The sequence below is a fragment of the Candoia aspera genome, chromosome 15 (genome assembly GCF_035149785.1).
Source record: "Candoia aspera isolate rCanAsp1 chromosome 15, rCanAsp1.hap2, whole genome shotgun sequence".
NCBI classification, from domain to species: Eukaryota; Metazoa; Chordata; class Lepidosauria; order Squamata; family Boidae; genus Candoia; species Candoia aspera.
Genome location: NC_086167.1, coordinates 4,651,042 through 4,670,419, shown reverse-complemented (window position 1 = coordinate 4,670,419; position 19,378 = coordinate 4,651,042). Strand labels below are relative to the sequence as shown.

Here is a 19,378-nt window from a genome sequence, read left to right as displayed (position 1 = left end):
CTGATGATACCTCATCTCATGGTGACGGAAGATCTTACCCAGCGGTTTCAGGTAGATGTTAAAAAGGAGAGGGGAGAGGACTGATCCCTGTGGCACCCCACAAAGAAGGGGCCGCGGGGCCGATCTCTCCTCCCCTATCAACACTGACTGGGATCGGCCCTGGAGGAAGGAGGTGAACCAGCATAAGACTACACCGCCCACCCCCAACTCCCTGAGCCGCCCCAAAAGGATACTGTCATGATCGCCATTGCGATGTTTGCGACATCGCAAGGGCTTGCATGACAATACATGGATATGGGTCCCTGGCTGATAAGGCAAGGGCAATAGAAGAAAAACAAAGAGAAGTGATGGGTTTAGGAAAACTATGAAATGACCAAGTCCGGTTGCCCAGGAAGCAACAATGAAAGACACTGACAAGAAATTAACTAACAACTGAACAGGCGAGGTTCGGAAGGGCGCGGCCGGGCTTTAGAGGAATTAGAAGCCTGATCGCCCGGCAATGGAACATTACCGCACAGGAAGGCAAGTGAGGCGATGCCCGGGGTGCAGGGGATTGGACGACCTCTCACCTGTCAAGGTCTAATTGTTGGGACTCGTGGGGCGCACCTGGGGAGATGTGGGGTGGAGCGCTGTCCGGCGCGGGCTATTTAAATCCCGTTCCGGCGCACTCCCCTCACTCTCAGCTTTCTAAGGGCATGCATTCTATTCTCAAATAAAACCAGAACCTAAGCCTAGTCTAGCATCTGCATTTTTATTGGGTCTCAGGCATAGCCTGACAGATACCATGGTCGATGGTATCAAAGGCTGCTGAGAGATCAAGGAGAGCGAGGATGGAGGCAGTGCCTCTATCCCGCTCCTGCCAGAGATCATCCATAAGAGCGACCAATGCCGTTTCCATCCCATAACCGGGCCTGAAACCTGACTGAAAGGGGTCTAGATAATCCGTTTCCTCCAGGACCCTCTGGAGCTGCAAAGCCACCACTTTCTCAACCACCTTCCCCAGAAAGGGGAGGTGGGAGACTGGACGAAAATTGTCCAGGACAGTAGGGTCCAGCGATGGCTTCTTGAGGAGGGGGTGTACCAAAGCCTCTTTAAAGGCCGAGGAAACACCCCTTCTCCCAAGGATGTATTAACCATCGCATGGACCCAACCACATGTGACCTCCCGGCCTTTTACTAGCCAGGAGGGACACGTGTCTAGATGGCATGTGGTGGCATTTACTGTCCATAGGATCCTGTCCACTTCCTCAGGTCCAACAGGATCAAACTGCTCCCAGATAACTGGGTAAGCCTGTTCCCCTGGTATCTCTCCAGACCATGCCTCATGCCTGGAGTCCAACTTGGAGCGGATCCCAGCGATTTTGTCCTGCAGACACTCAGCAAATTCCTCTGCATGGCCCTGTAGGTGGGTCGCTGAACCCACCTTCCCCAAAAGGGATCGACTGATCTTAAACAGGGCCGTCAGGCAGCATTCTGCAGATGCAATAAGAGCGGAGAAATATTGATGTTTTGCCGCTTCTATCGCCACAAGGTAGGCCTTAATGGTGGCTTTTACCTTTGTTCGGTTGAATTCAGTCTTTGTCTTCCTCCAGCGGTGCTCTAGGTGTCTCTTATCCCTCTTCAGCACCCTCAGCTCCTCTGTAAACCACGGGGAGTGCCAGGTTCGATGAGACAAGAGAGGGCGCACAGGCGCAATCCTGTCCAAGGCCCTGGCCGCCTCCCTATTCCAGGCTGCAGCTAGGGCCTCCGCTGGACCGTGCAGCAGATCACCGGGTATAACCCCCAGCTCCCTCTGAAACCCTACCGGGTCCATCAGTCGCCAGGGGCGGACCAATCGAATGGGTCCTACCTCCCTGCAGAGGGGGGTGGCATAAGAGAATCTCAGGGCCACCAGGAGATGGTCTGACCATGACAATGGGGACAGATCTATCTCTCCCCTCAGATCACATTGCCACTGCTCTGACAAGAAAACCAAGTCTGGGGTGTGACCACTGTCTCGAGTCGGGTCCCGAATTATCTGGGACAGGCCCATGGCTGCCATGGTAGCCATGAACTCCCAAGCTGCCTCTGAGGCATGCCCCAGGGATGGCAGGTTGAAGTCCCCCAGAACCATAAGCCTGGGGAATTCCACCGCCAGCCCTGAGACGGCCTCCAGCAGCTCAGGCAGGGAGGTTGCCACGCAGCAGGGAGGCTGGTACAGCAGCAACACTCCCAGCTGTTCTCAGGAGCCCAACTGGAAGAATAGGGTCTCACAGCTGGCCACTTGTGGAGCAGGGCCCCTGAAGGCCACAAGAGACTCTTGGATGACAACAGCCACCCCTCCTCCCCTGCCCTGGGATCTCGGCTGGTGCCATACCATAAACCCGGCTGGGCACATTTCCGAAAGGGGCACCCCCGCTTCAGTGCCCAGCCAGGTCTTGGTAATACATGCCAGGTCTGCCCCCTCCTCAGTGATCAAGTCACATATGAGGGGGGCCTTGTTGTTCACCGACCCGGCATTAAGAAGCAGCAGCCAGGAACCAGGGCCCCTATGGATCTGCTGACCAGGGCCTGGGTCTGAGTGCAGAGGGCCGGAACACGCCACTGGTAGCAAACACCGGGGGCGTCTTTCCCGAAGATGGCCCACCCTCTGGCTCCCGCCGTAACGTCCCCTACCCGTCACCACCTCAATAATGAGCCCCGCCATGTAGCCCCCAGTGACTCCTGATCCATTAGCCCCCACTCCTGGACTTCAGGAAACTCTGGCTCTAAGTAGGGCTCCCTCCATCCATTCATACATCCTTATTTACAGTCAATCTCCCACAGGGTGATGGTAGGCCCTCCGGCGCACCGGCTTCCGCTCTCGGCGCCGTCAGAGCCCAACCCTCACCCCTCCATTCGCAATGCCCCCCCTCGAACTCTCTTATTGCTCAACGGGGGGCACTCATTCATTCTTCACCCACCCCCTGTCTCTCACTCAGGGGGTGAGTGCCCTTTCACACAAGCACACTCCCAGACTCCCCCTCTCGTCTCTCACCCTGGGGGAAGAGTCTCTCATTCACTCTGGAGGGCCCTCCCAGCTTCTAGCCACCTCAGGGGTGGTTGGGGGGGATGGGTAACGCTTTTTTTTATTATTAAACTCCCCACTCCTCACCCACACGGCCAGCCCAGTCTCCTGCCACGCTGCCAGCCCGGTCCGCTGCCGCCCTGCCCGTCGCAGTGGTCCGCCGCCGCCACGTACCAGGATTTCCTCTCCTTTTCTCTCACTACCTTACCCCAGTTTAAATCCTGCATCAGTCCAGCTACTCCAGGCATCTAAGGAAGCGAGCTGCAGCCTTTTAATAAAATTTGTTAGTCTGAAAAGGAGTTACCAGACTTCTGATGTTGCCACCATATACCATAGAGTAACACAGCTTTGCTCCTACAACGCCTAAATATCCTAATATATTTATAGCACAGTTTTTAAAAAAGAAATAGATTCATAACTGTGTTTTTAATACTTTTGCTTGATTTTTGTTGATGCTTTTATAATTTTAATATGTTGCAAGCAACTCATGTAATGTGTTCAGTTGGGTAGGCTATAACAACCATAAAATATTTAAATATTTAAATATTTATGTCTATTTATCTATACCTGTATCTGTTTAGCCATCCATATCGATTTATATCTAGAGCTAGATAATTTTTTTGTGTGTCTTTTTTTTCTTTCTCTATCTTTGAAAAAAAAAAACATTCAATGTCAATCTTGTTTTATTAAATAAAGGCCAAAAAAATTTAGAAGTTATAAAACAAACAAAAGATGGTTAGCTCTTGGCAGCTGTGTTAACACCACACACTAAACCTGACGGTCTCAATCATAGTTTGTCGAATGAACCAAATTGGCTGGGTTCATGCTAAGCCACAAGCTTAGTTTACAAGTTTACAACCCACAAGGCCAAACAAATCATATTATTGCTTTAACAGGGTAAGGAACTCAGCAGCAATGTACCTAGGTATATGGTAACAATATACCATTTTATATATTTTATACACCAGGTAGATAAAATATACTTGTGGTGCTACGGGGATCTTATTTTCTGAGTCGAACCCCTTTTGCAGGGCACTGAACAAGTCAAGATGGCAGAAAAAACATTGAATCCTCAGTTTTAGCTGCCATCTTGACTTTTTTGACCCCTCATCGGCACCCCTGCCTTCTTGGCTTCATGGAAAAGCACCTTTTCCCCTCATTCTGATATCTGTGTGTGTCTGTGTGGTAAATGCCCTTCAGCCAAGATATTAGAGCACACCCTTGTTCTGAGGATTTTACCACGGCTGCCATATTGCTGACAAAAGGGCTTAAGCCAAAGGCATCGTGGGCCCAGCTGCGGATCGACCAATCTCTTCCTGGGCTTCACTAAGCCATCATTTATCCCAGATTGCTCAAATATGCCACAATAGGCCGCATTCACGCATTATACCAAACTCTGGATTGAGAAACGCCGGGCTTCTCGCAAGGCGCCAAGCCCCAACGGTCGGCTGGGGACTTCGCACGCCTCGGTGGAGGGTTTTCCACTCGCTCGACTCGGGCGACAGCCATCACTGGAAGCCGTGGTTGAGAAGCCCGCCAGGTGGAGATGACCAGTAAGCAATGGTTTAAGCAAGCTGCAGCTTAGCACCTTGCGAGAGCAGAGCGCCGCCAGGCCTAGCCCAGTGTCAGTTTGTCCAGGGTGACCAACCGTGGTTAGTTGAAGCTGCCTGTCAGGAACCCGTGGTAAGGAAACCAGAAAGGAAGAGAAAATCCAGCCACCTTGGATGACCCTCCATTTGCTTGTCTAGAGACCCCAGACCCCGGGCTGAGCAGCTGGGGCAGTTTGACCTTTTGACCCACACCGCCACCAAGATGGAGGCTGAATGGCTGCAGCTGCCCTGGGGCCAATGGGGGAGCCCAGCAGGTGTCCACCTCCGGGGCAGCTCTCGAGGGGACAGCCCCAAACTGCCCCCTCTGGGGCTTAGGCCTGGCTCAGCCCCCCGGCAGCTCCAAGGCCTGGAGAATGGCAAGGCCAGGCGTCCGAGCCAGGACGCTCTTCATGCCTGGAGGAGCTGTGTCCCTCCCACCCCATGGGGCCCCCTGCCTGTCCACGGCCGATGGGGACTCCAGATCAGGATCCCAGTTGGGTGCCCCATCGGCTCCTGGTCGGCTGGGGCAAAGCCCCAAATGGCATCACTTCGGTTTTGGCTGGCCTTGCAGCCTGGAGTCCATCCTTCGGGGTTGGGGTGAACCCAGCCAAGCCAGCCGGGGTTTGCTCCTAAACAGAGGCTAAGGAAACCACGGTTTAAGAGCCTTTGTAGTTCAATAGTATTTTAATTTGCAGTTTCTGGATGACCTTGTATCAGTGCCTTTATTTTGGATTTGATGGGGGGTGGATTGCATAGGCTTTGACTGTGTTTTATTGTGAACTGCCCAGAGACCTTTGGCTATTGTGGTTTAAATCTATCTAACTATGTATGTATATATTTATGTATGTATGTATGTATGAATAAATAAATAAATAAATAAATAGAAACAGATAAACAAGCTTTCCCAATTTCCAAAAAACACCCTCATCCACATGTGTGACATGACCCCAATGGCCTTCTGCATTTATTCTAGCTTTTCTCAGTCTCATGGTGCCAGCAAGTCAAGTCCATGGACAAATGTCTGCCATTTTGATCTGACCCCAGCAATACCATCCATCCATCCATCCATCTCTTCCCCATCTACTGGCCTCAACTTTGCCTAGTGTATTTTTTGCTAATCCATTAGCTGCTCACGTCCATGCCCAGAGTATATATGTTTCTGCTTGCTGATAATCACCTCAAGGAAGAAGTGAACCCATATTTGATCCAGGATCTACTGACTGGTCTCTTTGAAGTTCAGAACACTCTTATCAATAGTCTCCAAATCCATCTGAAGGTGTCCAGCTTTTACAGCCATACACTGTCATTGGAAAAACCACTGTTTTATTGTGACTTTGTTATCAGAAACCTTCAGATTTGTCAAAGTTTTTCGCTGCCTTCCTCCATAGGATTAATTTTTTTACTTCCCCAGGACTCTACCCCTCCTTAATAATTACTTGGTGCAAGAAAATAAAAATGCTGTCCACTGCTGTCAGTTATTATCCTTAAGGATAATTCCTTAAGGATGCTAGTTCAACAAATTCCTTAAGGATGCTAGTTCAACATTGTCTGGATTCAAAATATTTAACATCAACCAGGATTTCTAATGTTTACTTTTGTAATGAGCTTTTCTTTCCATTTAGGTAAGAAAATGTTATTGTCTGCATATTTCAAATGGATAGTGTTCAACCTCTAATTTTGATTGCAGATCTTCCAGTCTAATCATCCTTATAATGTATTTGCTCCTCATGCGTGGACAGAGGGACAGTATGTGTTGTTATTTCACCCCCTTCCCTATCATAAAACATTGTTTCTCCAAACTGAGTTTTTGAGCCTCTCTGTTCCCGACTCAGTCCTTTTAGTCTTTTCTTGTTTATTGCAATAACAAGAGGTTCTGTCACACCCGCTTGTCTTAATATATCCCACATTCTGCCCCCATCTACACAAAGGCCTTGCAGTAATCAGTATAGCAGAGATAAACCAACTTGCTAAATTTCTTATTCTCTCTGCTATCCATCCTTGCTCTTCTCTTGTCTTCCTCTGCCTTTTCTGAAAGCTAATTCATTTGGCAGTTCACTATGCATGGCTCTTTTGTAAGATTTCTGAGTAAGTTTTTTTGTAAGTTTTTAAGCAAAACTTACTGCAATGGTTTAATAATTTGCATGGGCTCAATTTCTATAATCCATTGGCAGTGTAACATTTAGCTGGGGAAGCAGGTTTATTTGGTAATCTCTTTAGGGCTTTAAAAACCAAGGACTTTATCCTTCAGGGTAAACCTCTCCTAGAATATTATGATCATTATACCCTATTTTATTTTACCAAGGGTTCAAAATTAAAAAACAAAACAGGACAGGCACTGCTATCTACTCAAAACACAGCTTCAAGAAACTGACAATCAGAACTTGAATTAAAACGTAACACTTGTACTCAGTTTCTGTCATATTTGAATTAGGCATTGAAACTGGGGAAGAGAAAGCCCATTCTTTCCCACGTTATGTGGTTCTTGCAGTAAGCTGTCAGCAAGTAAAAACTGTTGCTTCATCAGATGTTTTGGTGATATAGTGCCATTCTCCACTCATACTTCATTTAGCTATCAAGTCACTGAAAGATGCCACATTAAAAAAATTCTTCTAGCCCTGGAGAACCAATAAAATATTCTTGATACAATCCAGCCCAAGTTAAACTAGTTTAAATCAATTTCAAGAATGAGGCAGCAGTTCAAAACTTTCTCCCAGTAAAATCAAAGCTAATGTTCATCTCACACCTTAAGAAGAGTTAAGTCTCCTTTGGCTCATGGAGCCTTCATGCGTATAATCTTTTCTTGTTCTTGGCAAGAGAAACAGATGATCACTGGCTTCTGTCAGTAACAACTTTTTCTGCTTTGCAACCTAGCCTCAAACCTTAGGATACATGATAAACTTGTTACACGATCCAGCACACCCATTATTTGGCCAAGTACCCCCTACAAAAAGCTTGAAGTCAGGAAGGAGCTTCTTAGACTGCGCTGAGATGGCTACTACACCTCAAACAGAACGATTAAAAAAATGGAAATCTCAAGTAAAACATCTTCATAATTGGATAGAACCACTTGAGGAATTGCCTGGAAGTTCGGAGGAAGAGTGGACAGTTTGGAGAGGTTTAAACAGACTGCGCCCTGGTTTGACTAGAACTAAAGATTATATGGAAAAATTGGTTTCTCCCTGATGGCAAGGGTATCTGCTGCGCATGCAATATTCAAACAACTACCCATGTTTTATAGTGCCCCTTGGGACTGACATGCACAGAGTGACTTATTGGTTGGAAACACCTCTGCCATCAATGTGGCCCAGCATTGGGTTAGAGTTATATAAATTTTGTATTTTTATTAAATCTTTTAAACTTTTTATTAATTCTTTCCCCCTATTTCTTGCATTTCTGACACAAAACAAGACAAGACCTTAGGATTTTTTGGTTATCTCCCATCTAAGTACCCAACCCAGCTTAGCTTCCAAACTCTTCCATTTACTTCATTTGGGTTGAACTATCCTCTCATTCATCAACCTAAGCTTCATTACACCCAACTACTATGGTATTCTCAAACTTCTCAGTATAGTAATGGAAACCTTTGAATGTGACAGTGCCCAGTTAAATAGCATGCTTTGCAATGTCTTATGGCTTAAGTGCAATTTGAACCCAGCCAACTGTTACTCAACCAATCATAGTTAAGGAAGCCAAAGTGTAAGGTGATATTCCTGAACCAGGAGACGCTGCTCATGGTTACTCATGCCTTGGTCACTTCCCGATTGGGCTGCTGTATTGCAACGCACTCTATGCAAGACTGCTCGTGAAAACCACCCAGAAGCTTCAATTGGCTCAGAATGCAGCGGTGTGGGTAATTAAGACTGCATTGTGCTATGCTCATGTAACACTGCTATTCTGCGAGCTGCACTGGCTCCCAATAGGCTTCCAGGCGTGATTCGGGGGCTGATGGTTACTTTTGAATCCCTACCCAGCATAGGATAGAGTTACTTGAGGGACCACCTTCCCCCAAGAACATCTGCCCACCCCACATGCTCCCACAGGGCATGCTCCAGGTTCCTTCATTCAAGTCTTGTCATCTTAAGGCACCTAGGAAGTGTGCCTTTTCTGTGGTTGCCCCTGCTGTCTGGAACAATCTCCCCCCCACCTCAATATATGATAGGCCCCAACTTTCCTTGCCTTTAGGAAAGCCTTTAAGACCTGGCTCTTCCCCCAGGCATTAGGGGTAGGTTGAGTGCGAGTCCCTCCAAGGTTGTTTTGTTGTGTGCTTGGTTGCTATTTTACATTTTAGCTCTTGTATTTATCTATTGTTTGTTTTTGTGTTTTTATGTTGTATACCACCCACAGTCACACTATCTGAGTTGGGCAGCCTTTTAATCAGGAAGGAAGGAAGGAAGGAAGACTGACTGACTGACTGACTGACTGACAGCTGAATGTCATAGTTTCAAAATTCAGTTTAATAAAATCTCATTAACTATGCTGCAATATACAACTGAAATGCAAAGGCGTGCCAGCTGCATTATGAGCAACCCTTGTTGGCTAGAGGTCAAACTCCATCTGAGGTATAGCTGACCTATCTTAACTCAAGCCCAGATTTTATTTACATACATAGCAAGATTTCCTAAGTTTTCAACTTCTGAGGAGCTTTGCCATTCTAGCTATACACTTACAAGAATCTGACATTTAAAAATACAATTTGTTAGGCAAGAACCTCAACGTTTTTCTTCTGTTGCCAAAACAGTAGGAGAACAAGGAAATGCCCTCTGCTCAGAAAGGAGATGTCAGCAGATGAACTTCTGGTCCCAGATAGGAACCTTGTTCACATCCTTGTTATTTCATTTGTGCTTTGGCAAGCAGGGACTGTTAGCGACTCCTCTCCTCAAAACCAACATTTCTCCATGTGAGACCAAAAGGTCTATCTGACTGTCTAATTGGGGTAGATACAGTGGCCATCCTAAAGAGAAAAACTGAATGGAACCAAAAATTTACATTTCTTTTAAATAGAAATGGTTTTCCTAAAGAAATCTGGGTACTATAGTCCCAGTTCTACATAGTTCTGCTTTGGAGAGGGGATTCAGGCAAAACACTGAAGAACCAGGAGTTCAAATGTTGCCCACTCCCAAATAAGAGATCTGGCTTTAGGTCCCAGGTCCACCTTCCAGGGCTGCATATGAAGCGACAGAGCACAATGAGATGGGCTCCTATTCCCGTCGTGCCTTCTTGCTTCTCTTCTTTTCTGATTTTACTGCTGCATCATGAGCTTTTCGTTTCTCGGCCAATTTGTTTGCCTGAAAAAAGAAAAAGATATGCCAAGTCAGTACTGCAGCAATTCAAACTTTTAAGTACACAAAGCATGCACCCAAGTTTTCCCAACCCTTGGTTTCAATTTTAAACCCAGGGTCTCAAGATTCAGAAGAAGTTCCCCAAAAGCAGAAAAGCCAGGCCATAAGAGCACTGCACAATGTGATTAGTTTCTAAATCAGTTTATTCAGCTGTGGTTTGTCAAATAACCCAGAGTAGCTGGGTTTGTACAACACATTATGCCCCAAATGAACAAGTCATATGAATGCCTTTGTGTATTACGCAAACTAGGCCTACAGGCCTACAGAATGTGGCTTGCAGGGACTCTGAAGCCACCAAACAAATGCCTTCACTCTCCAACCCCACCTAAACAGGATTTTTTGCACAAAGTTCCTTCACTTGACTCAAGCTGAAAAACCAGCTGCAGGGTCTCCAGGACAAAAATGGTACATAAATCAGTGCCAACTATCTCAAGTGCGAGTGGAAGAACTCAGTTCAACTACCTCTCACTAGCTGGAAGATTACTGGCAGCCATAATGCTTCTGCTGCTGATTAGGAAACCCAGAACATGTCATGTTCACCGTTCCGGTGTTTCTACATCGTCACGGTTCGCTTGCCATGGTGCTGATACGTGTCCTGGCTGCGAGGGTGCTGCTGCGAGCCTTGTACAGAATACGTGCTGAACTGTGCCAGGAGGAATGTGTTTAGGCTATCTCTGAAATGTCAAGGTCTTTTTGCCCGTTGATCAGCAGAGCTCGTTAGGAGCACCTGGGAATGTGGGGAGGGCTGCCTGTGAGGGAGGGGGGGTGATGTTTGCAAAGACGCTATTTAGTTTGAGTTTGGGCGCGCTTTCCTCATTCTCAGCTTTTTACCTGTTTGCACTCTTTTCTAAATAAACCCAGAACCTGAATTGCTATTTTGAGTTTGAGAGTTTTATTGGAATTAAGGCAATCATCACAGAACACCTGCTACACACAGGAACCTGGATGGTGGTAGGGACTTTTCAGCGACAGTGCCCCCAGTAGAGACTGTCTTTCTTTGAGAGACTCACCCAGCATTGTTGGCTTTCAGATACCAGGCTAAAATTCAAAACATTTTACTGTCTTGTTATGTTTCCCGTGCAACTTTTAAAAACTGTTTTATCATTGCTTTTATTTAGAGGTTTATTAAATGGCTGTTAGATTTATATCCCACCTTTCCAGATATTTAATGTGACTTACATGGGGATCTCCCTTCATTTTATTCCCACAACTATCCCTTGTGAGTTGGCTAGGTTGACAGCAACTGGCTGAGAGTGACCCAGCAAGCTTCTGAAGGAATCTGGTCACACTTTTTCAGGCTGCCACATTTTATTAAATTCATGAGCTTCTGCCTTTTCATAAAATTAGTTAGCCTCAGGTAGTACGACCAGATTCCTGACTGTTTGCCATGATAGACTAATATGGCTCCCCTCCTACAAACCCAGTCAGCTTCCTTGACTGAGGATGGACTTGAACCTGGGACTCCGCAGTTCAGTACCTTAACTGCTACAGCATACTGGCTCTCCAGCTTGTTATATATACTGTTATCAAGAGGAGGAAAATAATAATAATAGTAATAATCATCATCATTATCCTGGGGAAGTGTAAACAAGGTCTTCCCTCCCACAGTTCAGCATCTATTGCCTCTTACTGCCAATGAAGGAGACAGCAGAAGTGGCTTGATTCTTCTCAATGTATCTTCTCCATCTTTTGAGGATGGGGAGCCCTTCTGGAACTCGGGGGCCATCTTTGGGTGCTCTCATGCAATGGCTACTGCATGGGGGCCTGCCCATTTTGCAAACCTGATGCCACGGGGTGTGGCTGGACACCAACCCCCCATTTCCCAAAAGGCAGGTGGCTGAGGCTGCTCCGGAGCACCCAAGAAGCTCCTCAGAGAATCCCTACAAACCCCGCTCACCTTTCCCAAGGGGGGCTTTGCTTGTGTGTGCTCAGCCTTTCAGAACACAAAACCAATTTACCTGTTTGCATTTTGTAAGACGGCTCCTGCAGTGCCCAGAGATGCTCAAAAGCAAACATAATGCTTGATTAAGTGAAGACTGTCATGTTCCTCTTTATTTATTTTAATTTAAAAAGAATCAAAATGCTCAGAACAGTCCAATCTGCTGTTCTGTTTCAGCTTTGGAATTTCACAACTCAGACTACCGTTCAGACATGTGGACTTTCAATTCTGAGAACTCCTCATATGCTGGGGAATTGGGAAAAGTGAAGTCCCATATCCAAAAGGCAGACAGGTTGAGAATATTTGCAGGTCACCCTTTTGTTAAAGTTATAGTGACTGTTTACAGAGAAAGAAAAATACCTAATTCTCACAATTCCCAAGAACTTCAGCAGGGAAAACATGCTCGCAAACTGAGCAAAGAAAGGAACGATACCTCTCTAATTTTGCGCTTCTTCCCAAACATTATTTTCTGGTAGAGATATTTCTCCCGTTTCTTCATCATCATGATGGCCAAACGCTTCTCTTCACTCTGCTGCTCCTGCATCAACCGCTGTTTGTCCTCCTTCACAACCTGGCCCGGCGTCACCTTCACTGGGAGATTCTGAGAAAGGAGGAGGTTGTGCATTCAAAAGGTAGTTTCAATTCAACGAAGCAGAGAGCAAAACATTCGGGAAACCTTCCTAAGCCAATGACAGGAGGCTTAGTTCCAATATAAAAATCGTTGCTGGGTATCCCTGAGATTAGCATCAGTTCTTGTACACTGAGCAGATTTCATAAAGAATCACGAAGTACATTAAGAGTGACCTGTGAATAAGACATTTTCAGGATCTCAACAGGCTGTGAGAACCACTGGTGTTTGCTTTTTTTGCAAAAGGTGCTATTGTTTATTTCTTTAAAACTACCACAGCCAGCCCCAACCTGTAACCCTTTTACTACGACTGGGTTCAGTCAATATCCTACCGCTTTCGGGCTTCATGGGCACTGCATCATGTATCTTCCAAGCTCCTTTTATTATACCTTGCTCCGAGATCGCTGAGCTTCCATCTTCTGCAGCTTCCCTTCATCTTCTTTGTCAGAATCCTCCTCCGAGCCTTCAGTTGCATCTTCATGCTCTTCACCACTCTCCTCTTCCTCTCCTGACTCACTATCCTCTGCTACAGAAAAGACCGAATTGTGTTACAGTTGATGAGCACCCCGAAAGGGCACCCTCAGTTCCCCACTGAATGCAACATGCACGCCACAAACCGAGGGAGCCTCTGGATACCTGGTTCTTCACCCCTCTGCACGGCCAAAAGCTTCAGCTTCTCTGGTGGAATGTAGTCTCCTTCTTTTTCAGAGACAAACGGTGAGAGATGAGGCGGCAGCATTACACCAGGGAAGTAATCAGCCACTGGAAGACACATCTTGGCATTGACTGAGTCAAAGACCCACTGCGGCTGGAGGTAATATCTGGGGAGAAAGGAAAGCCAATGAGAAATTGGTATTTTAGAATGTAAGCTGTATGATGGCAAATTTTATAGGCGATGCTGTGCTCCATTCATAACCCTCCAGGTCTTCCTATCAGCCAAGAAGGTAATGAAGATGAACAAAATGGAGTAGCTCCCTCAGACCTTCTGGCTGGGCAGCACTAACAGCACGGCTCTCTAAAATTCAACGGCCATGCTTTGCCTCCCAAACAGCAGCCCTCACCTTCCAACCACTTGCTTCTCCATGTTTGGGCGGTCAGCAATCTGGTGGGTGATGTTTGGATCTGTAACATCGTAGGTAGCACCAATGCAAACAGACTTGTCCCACGACACTTTGCCCCCAAAGCACCTGGTGAAGGAGAAGTGGGGTTGAGCCAGACCTAGTGACACATTTCAGGACTCAAATTCACATGATGTTACAATTTAAGAGAGATTTCTTTTATAAAATGATGTACTGTTGGTATACATTGCACAGAAAAACTATCTAGAAGGTATAAAGGTACTTCAAATTTATGTTGGAAATGTGGAAAACATGAAGGGTCATTTTATCATGCTTGGTGGACTTGTAAAAAAGCCAGAAAATTTTGGGTTCAAATACAAACAGCGATACAAAGAATTTTAGAGGTTAATATTCAACTGAAACCAGAACTTTTCTTGCTGGGACTAATGGACAGACAACTAGAAAACACTTATGGAAGATTACATGGTAACTGTGGCGAGATTACTATATGCACAAAGATGGAAAGACTCTGAAATACCCACAACAGAGGAACGGTTGGTGAAGATGACAGAATTTGCAGAGATGGCAAAACTGACTTGTTTGCTTAGAGAAAAGACAATAACTACATCTGTTAGTGACTAGAAATCCCTTATGGACTTTTTGCTGAAACTGAAAAAAAATGATCTTGTGATTTATGGCTTTGACGATTAGAAAGGGTAGGATATGGAAAGAAGGGAGCCATGATACAACTTCAGAGTGAGAGAATAAAATATAAATGCACTTGTAACTGCTGTAAAGAACATCGGAAGCCGCTTCTTTATATCTTTTTTTCCTCTTTTCTCTCTCTTTTCTGTTTCTTTTCTTTCTTATTTACTTATCAGTTTTTTCTACTTTCCTTTTTCTTCTTCAAATTTGAACTGTTTTTTTTCTATAAAAAAATTTCTTCAACAAAAACTAATAAAAACATCCAATCTGAGATCAGGCAAACCTGTTAGTTCCCTTCCTTCAATCTTTGCTGTCAAAAAAAAGTCTTCATCCTCCATGACCCGGACTACTGTAAGTTTACTGCTGCTGTCCTAACTACCAGGAAACACACTGAGACAATGAACTGGTCTCTAATATTTATTACTAGTACTTAACAAGAATCCTAACAAACTGAAGAAGCGTGGGAAAAACCCAGACATATAACCCCCAAGGGTTAAGGCGGTCCCAATCTGTGTCTCTTTGAATGGCTGAACAGTTCCTCAGTGCTACGCATGCGCCTGACAGTCTGGATGGGAGCCCCCTGCTCGCCATCCTTACTCATGACAGCTGCCTTCCTCCATAACATTAATCTCTCTACTGCTCCAGAACACAATCGTTCTTTCACTATGCTTGAGCCCACCCCTCCAAATAAAGCCAAGGCCTCTACCACCAGATTTTTAATTTTTACTTTTATAACGAGCCCTTCTAAGATGACTTAATGTTCAGCTTAGAAAGTGTGGTTGTCCATGTATCAGGGGTATCTGCAAGGTATGGTCAAAAAAGTCAAGATGGCGGTTGTGACAGTAAGATCGAACCTTCACCTGGTTCTTATGTATTTCAAATGTGTTTAACTTTTATTCCCAGTTGCTCTTCCAGTCCTGCCATTTTTATGATGTCTGTGCCTTGTAAAGTATTGTAAACAGAAATGGGGACACTGTGTAGCCTTATCTCACTTCCCTTCCCAATTTTGAACATCCAGTTTCTCCGAACTCCTAGTAGGTAGTTCTTGTTCATTACAAACGTATTTCATATTCTTGCCCCTCTACACAACCAAAGACCTTGCGGTAATCAGTAAAGGAAAGGTTAAGCATTTTGCTAAGTTCTCGTTTTCTGTTATCCATCTTAGCTTATTTATATAATCATTTACTTTGAGAGCCTGTGTGGTCTAGTGGTCAAAGTGCTGGGCTAGGAACAGGTTCTAGCCTTCCATTGGCCAGAGAAGTGCAACCTATCACACAGGATTATTGTTACTGGAAAAAACAGACCTTGTATTACAGTTAAATAAAAGGGCATACCAAATAAAAGTATTAACTACAATACTATACTAACTTATTTATTTACTGAGGCTAATATGCCACTCCAATGCAAGGTGACTGAGTGGCTGACATACAGAGCCAGTTTCGTCTAGTGGCTCAGGCACCAGGCTAGAAACCAGGAGTCCGTGAGTTCTAGTCCCGCCTTAGGCATGAAAGCCGGCTGGGTGACCTTGGGCCAGTCCCTCCCTCTCAGCCCAAGAGCCAATCAGGCGTGGTAGGAGAGTTCTAGTCCCGCCTTAGGCATGAAAGCCGGCTGGGTGACCTTGGGCCAGTCCCTCTCTTTCAGCCCAAGAGCCAATCAGGCGTGGTATGAGAGTTCTAGTCCCGCCTTACACATGAAAGCCAGCTGGGTGACCTTGGGCCAGTCCCTCTCTTTCAGCCCAAGAGCCAATCAGGAGTGTTAGGAGAGTTCTAGTCCCGCCTTAGGCATGAAAGCCGGCTGGGTGACCTCGGGCCAGTACCTCTCTCTCAGCCCAACCCACCTCACAGGGTTGTTGTTGTGGGGAAAATAGGAGGAGGAAGGAGTATTAGGTATGTTTGCCACCTTATTTATAAAAATAATAAAGGCGGGATAGAAAATAAATAAAATAAATGAATACCTTTCTTTCAGTAAGAAGATTAAAAATGGGAAAACAACGTAAGAACAATTGTCAATAGCAAATAACATTTCAGACAGACCTATGGCCACTGAGGACCAATAACCATCCCAACACAGGTACACATGGCAATCAAGACAAACCATCCTGAACTGATATGAACTAAAATGACGAAAAGCCTTATAAATGTTCACTTGTGTCAGCACCTGATCAAGACAGATTAAGAAAATTCAGACAATTATCAAGCAAATGAAAGAATGAGGCTAGGCAGGAGAGGGCTTAGAAGGATACTTAGCATGAAACTTTTTGGTTAAAAGAGGAGCATTAACATGACATGCATTAACCCACTCAGGATCTGGAAAATGCTTCCACTGAATTAAGTACTGTAAAGTTTTGCGGAAAAAACAAGAGTCCAGAATGTCTTTAACTTCAAAATGCTGGTGGCCATCGACCATGATGGGTGGAGCGGTTACTGCAGGCTGGTGCCACTTAGAACATTCCGGTGCAGGTTTAAGCAAGCTGCAATGAAAAACAGGGTGAAGTCTTTTGAGGGTGGGGGGTAATTGCAACTGAACAGTCACAGGGTTAATTATCTTAGTAATGGGAAATGGTCCAACAAACTTGGGAGCAAGTTTCTTTGAAGGTTGTTGGGAGCGTAAAAATTTAGTGGAGAGGTAAACCAGATCTCCTACTTTAAAATTCCATTCAGGGCGTCTGTGGAGGTCAGCAAACCTTTTCTGAGTCTCATGAGTGTGATCTAATGCCTGGCGGATGACAGGCCAATTCGTGGCAATTTGTGCAGCCCAGTCTGCCACGGAGGAGTCAGGCAAGGATTGCAGTTGGAGTTCAGGTATCGGAACGAAGTCCTGGCCATAGACAATGTGGAAAGGGGAAAACCCAGTGCTTTGGTGAACAGCATTATTGTAAGCAACCTCAGCAAAAGGTAGAAGGTCGACCCAGTCGTCTTGTTGAAAACTAATGTAGCAGCAGAGGAATTACTCTGGAGTAGATTGAGCTCGTTCAGTCGCCCCGTCTGTGGCCGGATGGCTCGATGAGCTGAGAGATTGTTGGATACCAGTTAATTTCAAAAATGCGCACCAAAATTTGGAAGTAAATTGGACGCCCCTATCAGAAATTACACACATGGGACATCCGTGAATTTTATAGGTGTGCGTGAGAAAGAGCTTGGCCAACTGCTGAGCAGTCGGGATTTTAGTGCAGGGTATAAAATGAGCCTGTTTGGAAAACAAGTCAATGACAGTCCAAATTACAGTTTTATTCTTACTCTCAGGTAAATCCACAATAAAATCCATGGCAATTTCTTTCCAGGGAGCCTTTGGGGAGGCTACCGTTTGGGGCAGCCCTTGCGGTTTCCCCCCCTTCCTCTTTGCTTGGGCACAGATGTGGCATGATGTGACGTAGGACTGCACATCAGCACGAAGGGAGGGCGACCAAAATTGGAGTTTTAGTAAAGGCAAAACGACCAGCAGATTTACTATCATGGGAGCGCTGCAAAATGGTTTTGCGAAGAGACTCAGGAATGTAGATTCTGCCCTTAGAGTACCAGATGGTGTCAATTTCAGTCAATTGAGCCTTGTTACATTGTAGCCAGGGATGGTTAGGCAGCACCGAAGCAGTTCCTCTTTTAAGGCAGCCTGCACTTTCACTTTCCCGGCTACTGCTCGTTTGCGCATTAGGCACGCCATTCCAAGCTGCTTTTGGGAGAAAACACTGTCTACAACTTGTGTTTGTGCTGTGTGATACTGAGGGAGGCGAGAGATCGCACTCTTTCTCATTGAAGACATCAATAAAGTCTGCATATTCAGGTGGAATGTCAGATTGTGGTAAGACTTCAGGCGAGGGTGAGTGGTTGAGAAGGGTGCCGGCCACCTCCCCCCTCTGTTGGAGTACAGTAAAGAGGTTGCCAACTCCTTTGTTAAACAATAAAGCACCTGAGTCCCAACCGATCTGTGGCTTTCTGCTTTTTAGCCACAGGAGTCCCAGGATGATAGAGTAGTTGGCAATAGGGGCTACAATGGATTGGAAGGTTTCCTTATGCCCCCCACCAACCTCATGGCTAAAGTCTCTGTCCGGAATTCCACTGGACCCCCGTGGGCAACTGAGCTGTCCATCTGTGTGAAAATAATAGGATTTTTAAGTCTCTTGGTTTTTAGGCTCAGAGTGTCAAGGAGGGCAGGGTGTATTAAACGTTTGGTGCACCCAGAGTCTAACATCGCTGTCAGAATGGCTTTGTGCCGGGTTCTTAAGTTTTTTAACTCTACTTTCACCAGTAAGGTGGGGCAATCATCACTCACCAAAGGGTCCTCTTTGTCATTGTCAGAAGTAGGCATGTTGTGCCCTGGAGTTGCCACCTGCTTGCGGGCGCGATTTAGACCAGGTGAAACTCGTTTCCCGCCGGCTCCAGAACCTCTTGTTCGGAGTCTTCGCCGGAGTCCAGCTGAGCTTCCAGTTTGGGTTCTTTTCAAGCCAGTGCGCTTGCAGTTGCTGCCTTGCGTCTGGTTGGTGGGGTTTTAGTTGGTTTAGTTGCTCCTTTTATGTCTTCTGGGCATTTGGCTGCTCTGTCTGTGTCCTTCCCACACTTGAAACAGGCGCTTTTCTTTCCGGTTTTGTCTTTTCGATCCTCCCTCTCACGGAAAGGTCTTTGCTGGGCAAAAGGAAATTGACTTGGCGCCACTGTATTTTTCCCCATTGCTCGAGCTCGAAGCTGCTGGCGGAACTGGTACTGGGTGTTCTTTACCTCACCTGCAAGGCAGATCCAATCTTTCAGAGTGGGGGGGTCTCCGCTGCAGAGCACCCACCTAAGGATTTCTGGCTGCAATCCCCCCTTAAAGTAGCTGATCTTAGTGGTTTCTGACCAGTCCATAACTTTTCCAGCAAGGGCTTTGAACTCCATGGCATACTCCGCCACAGTTCTCCCCCCTTGCCTAAGCTGTTGGATACCTGTTTTTGCTCTCATCTTATCCAGTGGGTCCTCGAACCGGTCCCTCAGGGCTTTCATGAACTCCCACAGGCTACCCAGTTCTGGGGCACTTGCATCATGCAGTTGCACAAACCACTCAGCAGCTGGGCCTCTGAGCCTGGCACCCACCTGGCTGACTTTCTT

General features: G+C 46.0%; 2 protein-coding genes across 3 annotated transcripts in view; one reads left to right on the top strand and one right to left on the bottom strand.

Annotated features, from left to right (window-relative positions):
- Positions 1–19,378, top strand: part of MTFP1 (mitochondrial fission process 1) — a 246,205-nt gene that overhangs the window by 84,339 nt on the left and 142,488 nt on the right. The gene's annotated exons all lie outside the window — the stretch shown is intronic.
- The window catches only part of PES1 (pescadillo ribosomal biogenesis factor 1), a 426,838-nt gene continuing 416,521 nt past the window's right edge, over positions 9,062–19,378 (bottom strand). The window contains exons 12-16 of one of the 2 annotated variants that reach the window (XM_063315273.1): positions 13,602–13,727; positions 13,177–13,361; positions 12,930–13,066; positions 12,346–12,513; positions 9,062–9,919 (exon numbers count right to left, since the gene is read on the bottom strand). In XM_063315273.1, coding sequence (XP_063171343.1) covers positions 9,833–9,919; positions 12,346–12,513; positions 12,930–13,066; positions 13,177–13,361; positions 13,602–13,727 — 703 coding nt within the window. In that variant the 3' untranslated portion in view covers positions 9,062–9,832. The remainder of the gene's footprint in view (positions 9,920–12,345; positions 12,514–12,929; positions 13,067–13,176; positions 13,362–13,601; positions 13,728–19,378) is intronic. The other variant, XM_063315274.1, reaches the window with a different exon arrangement.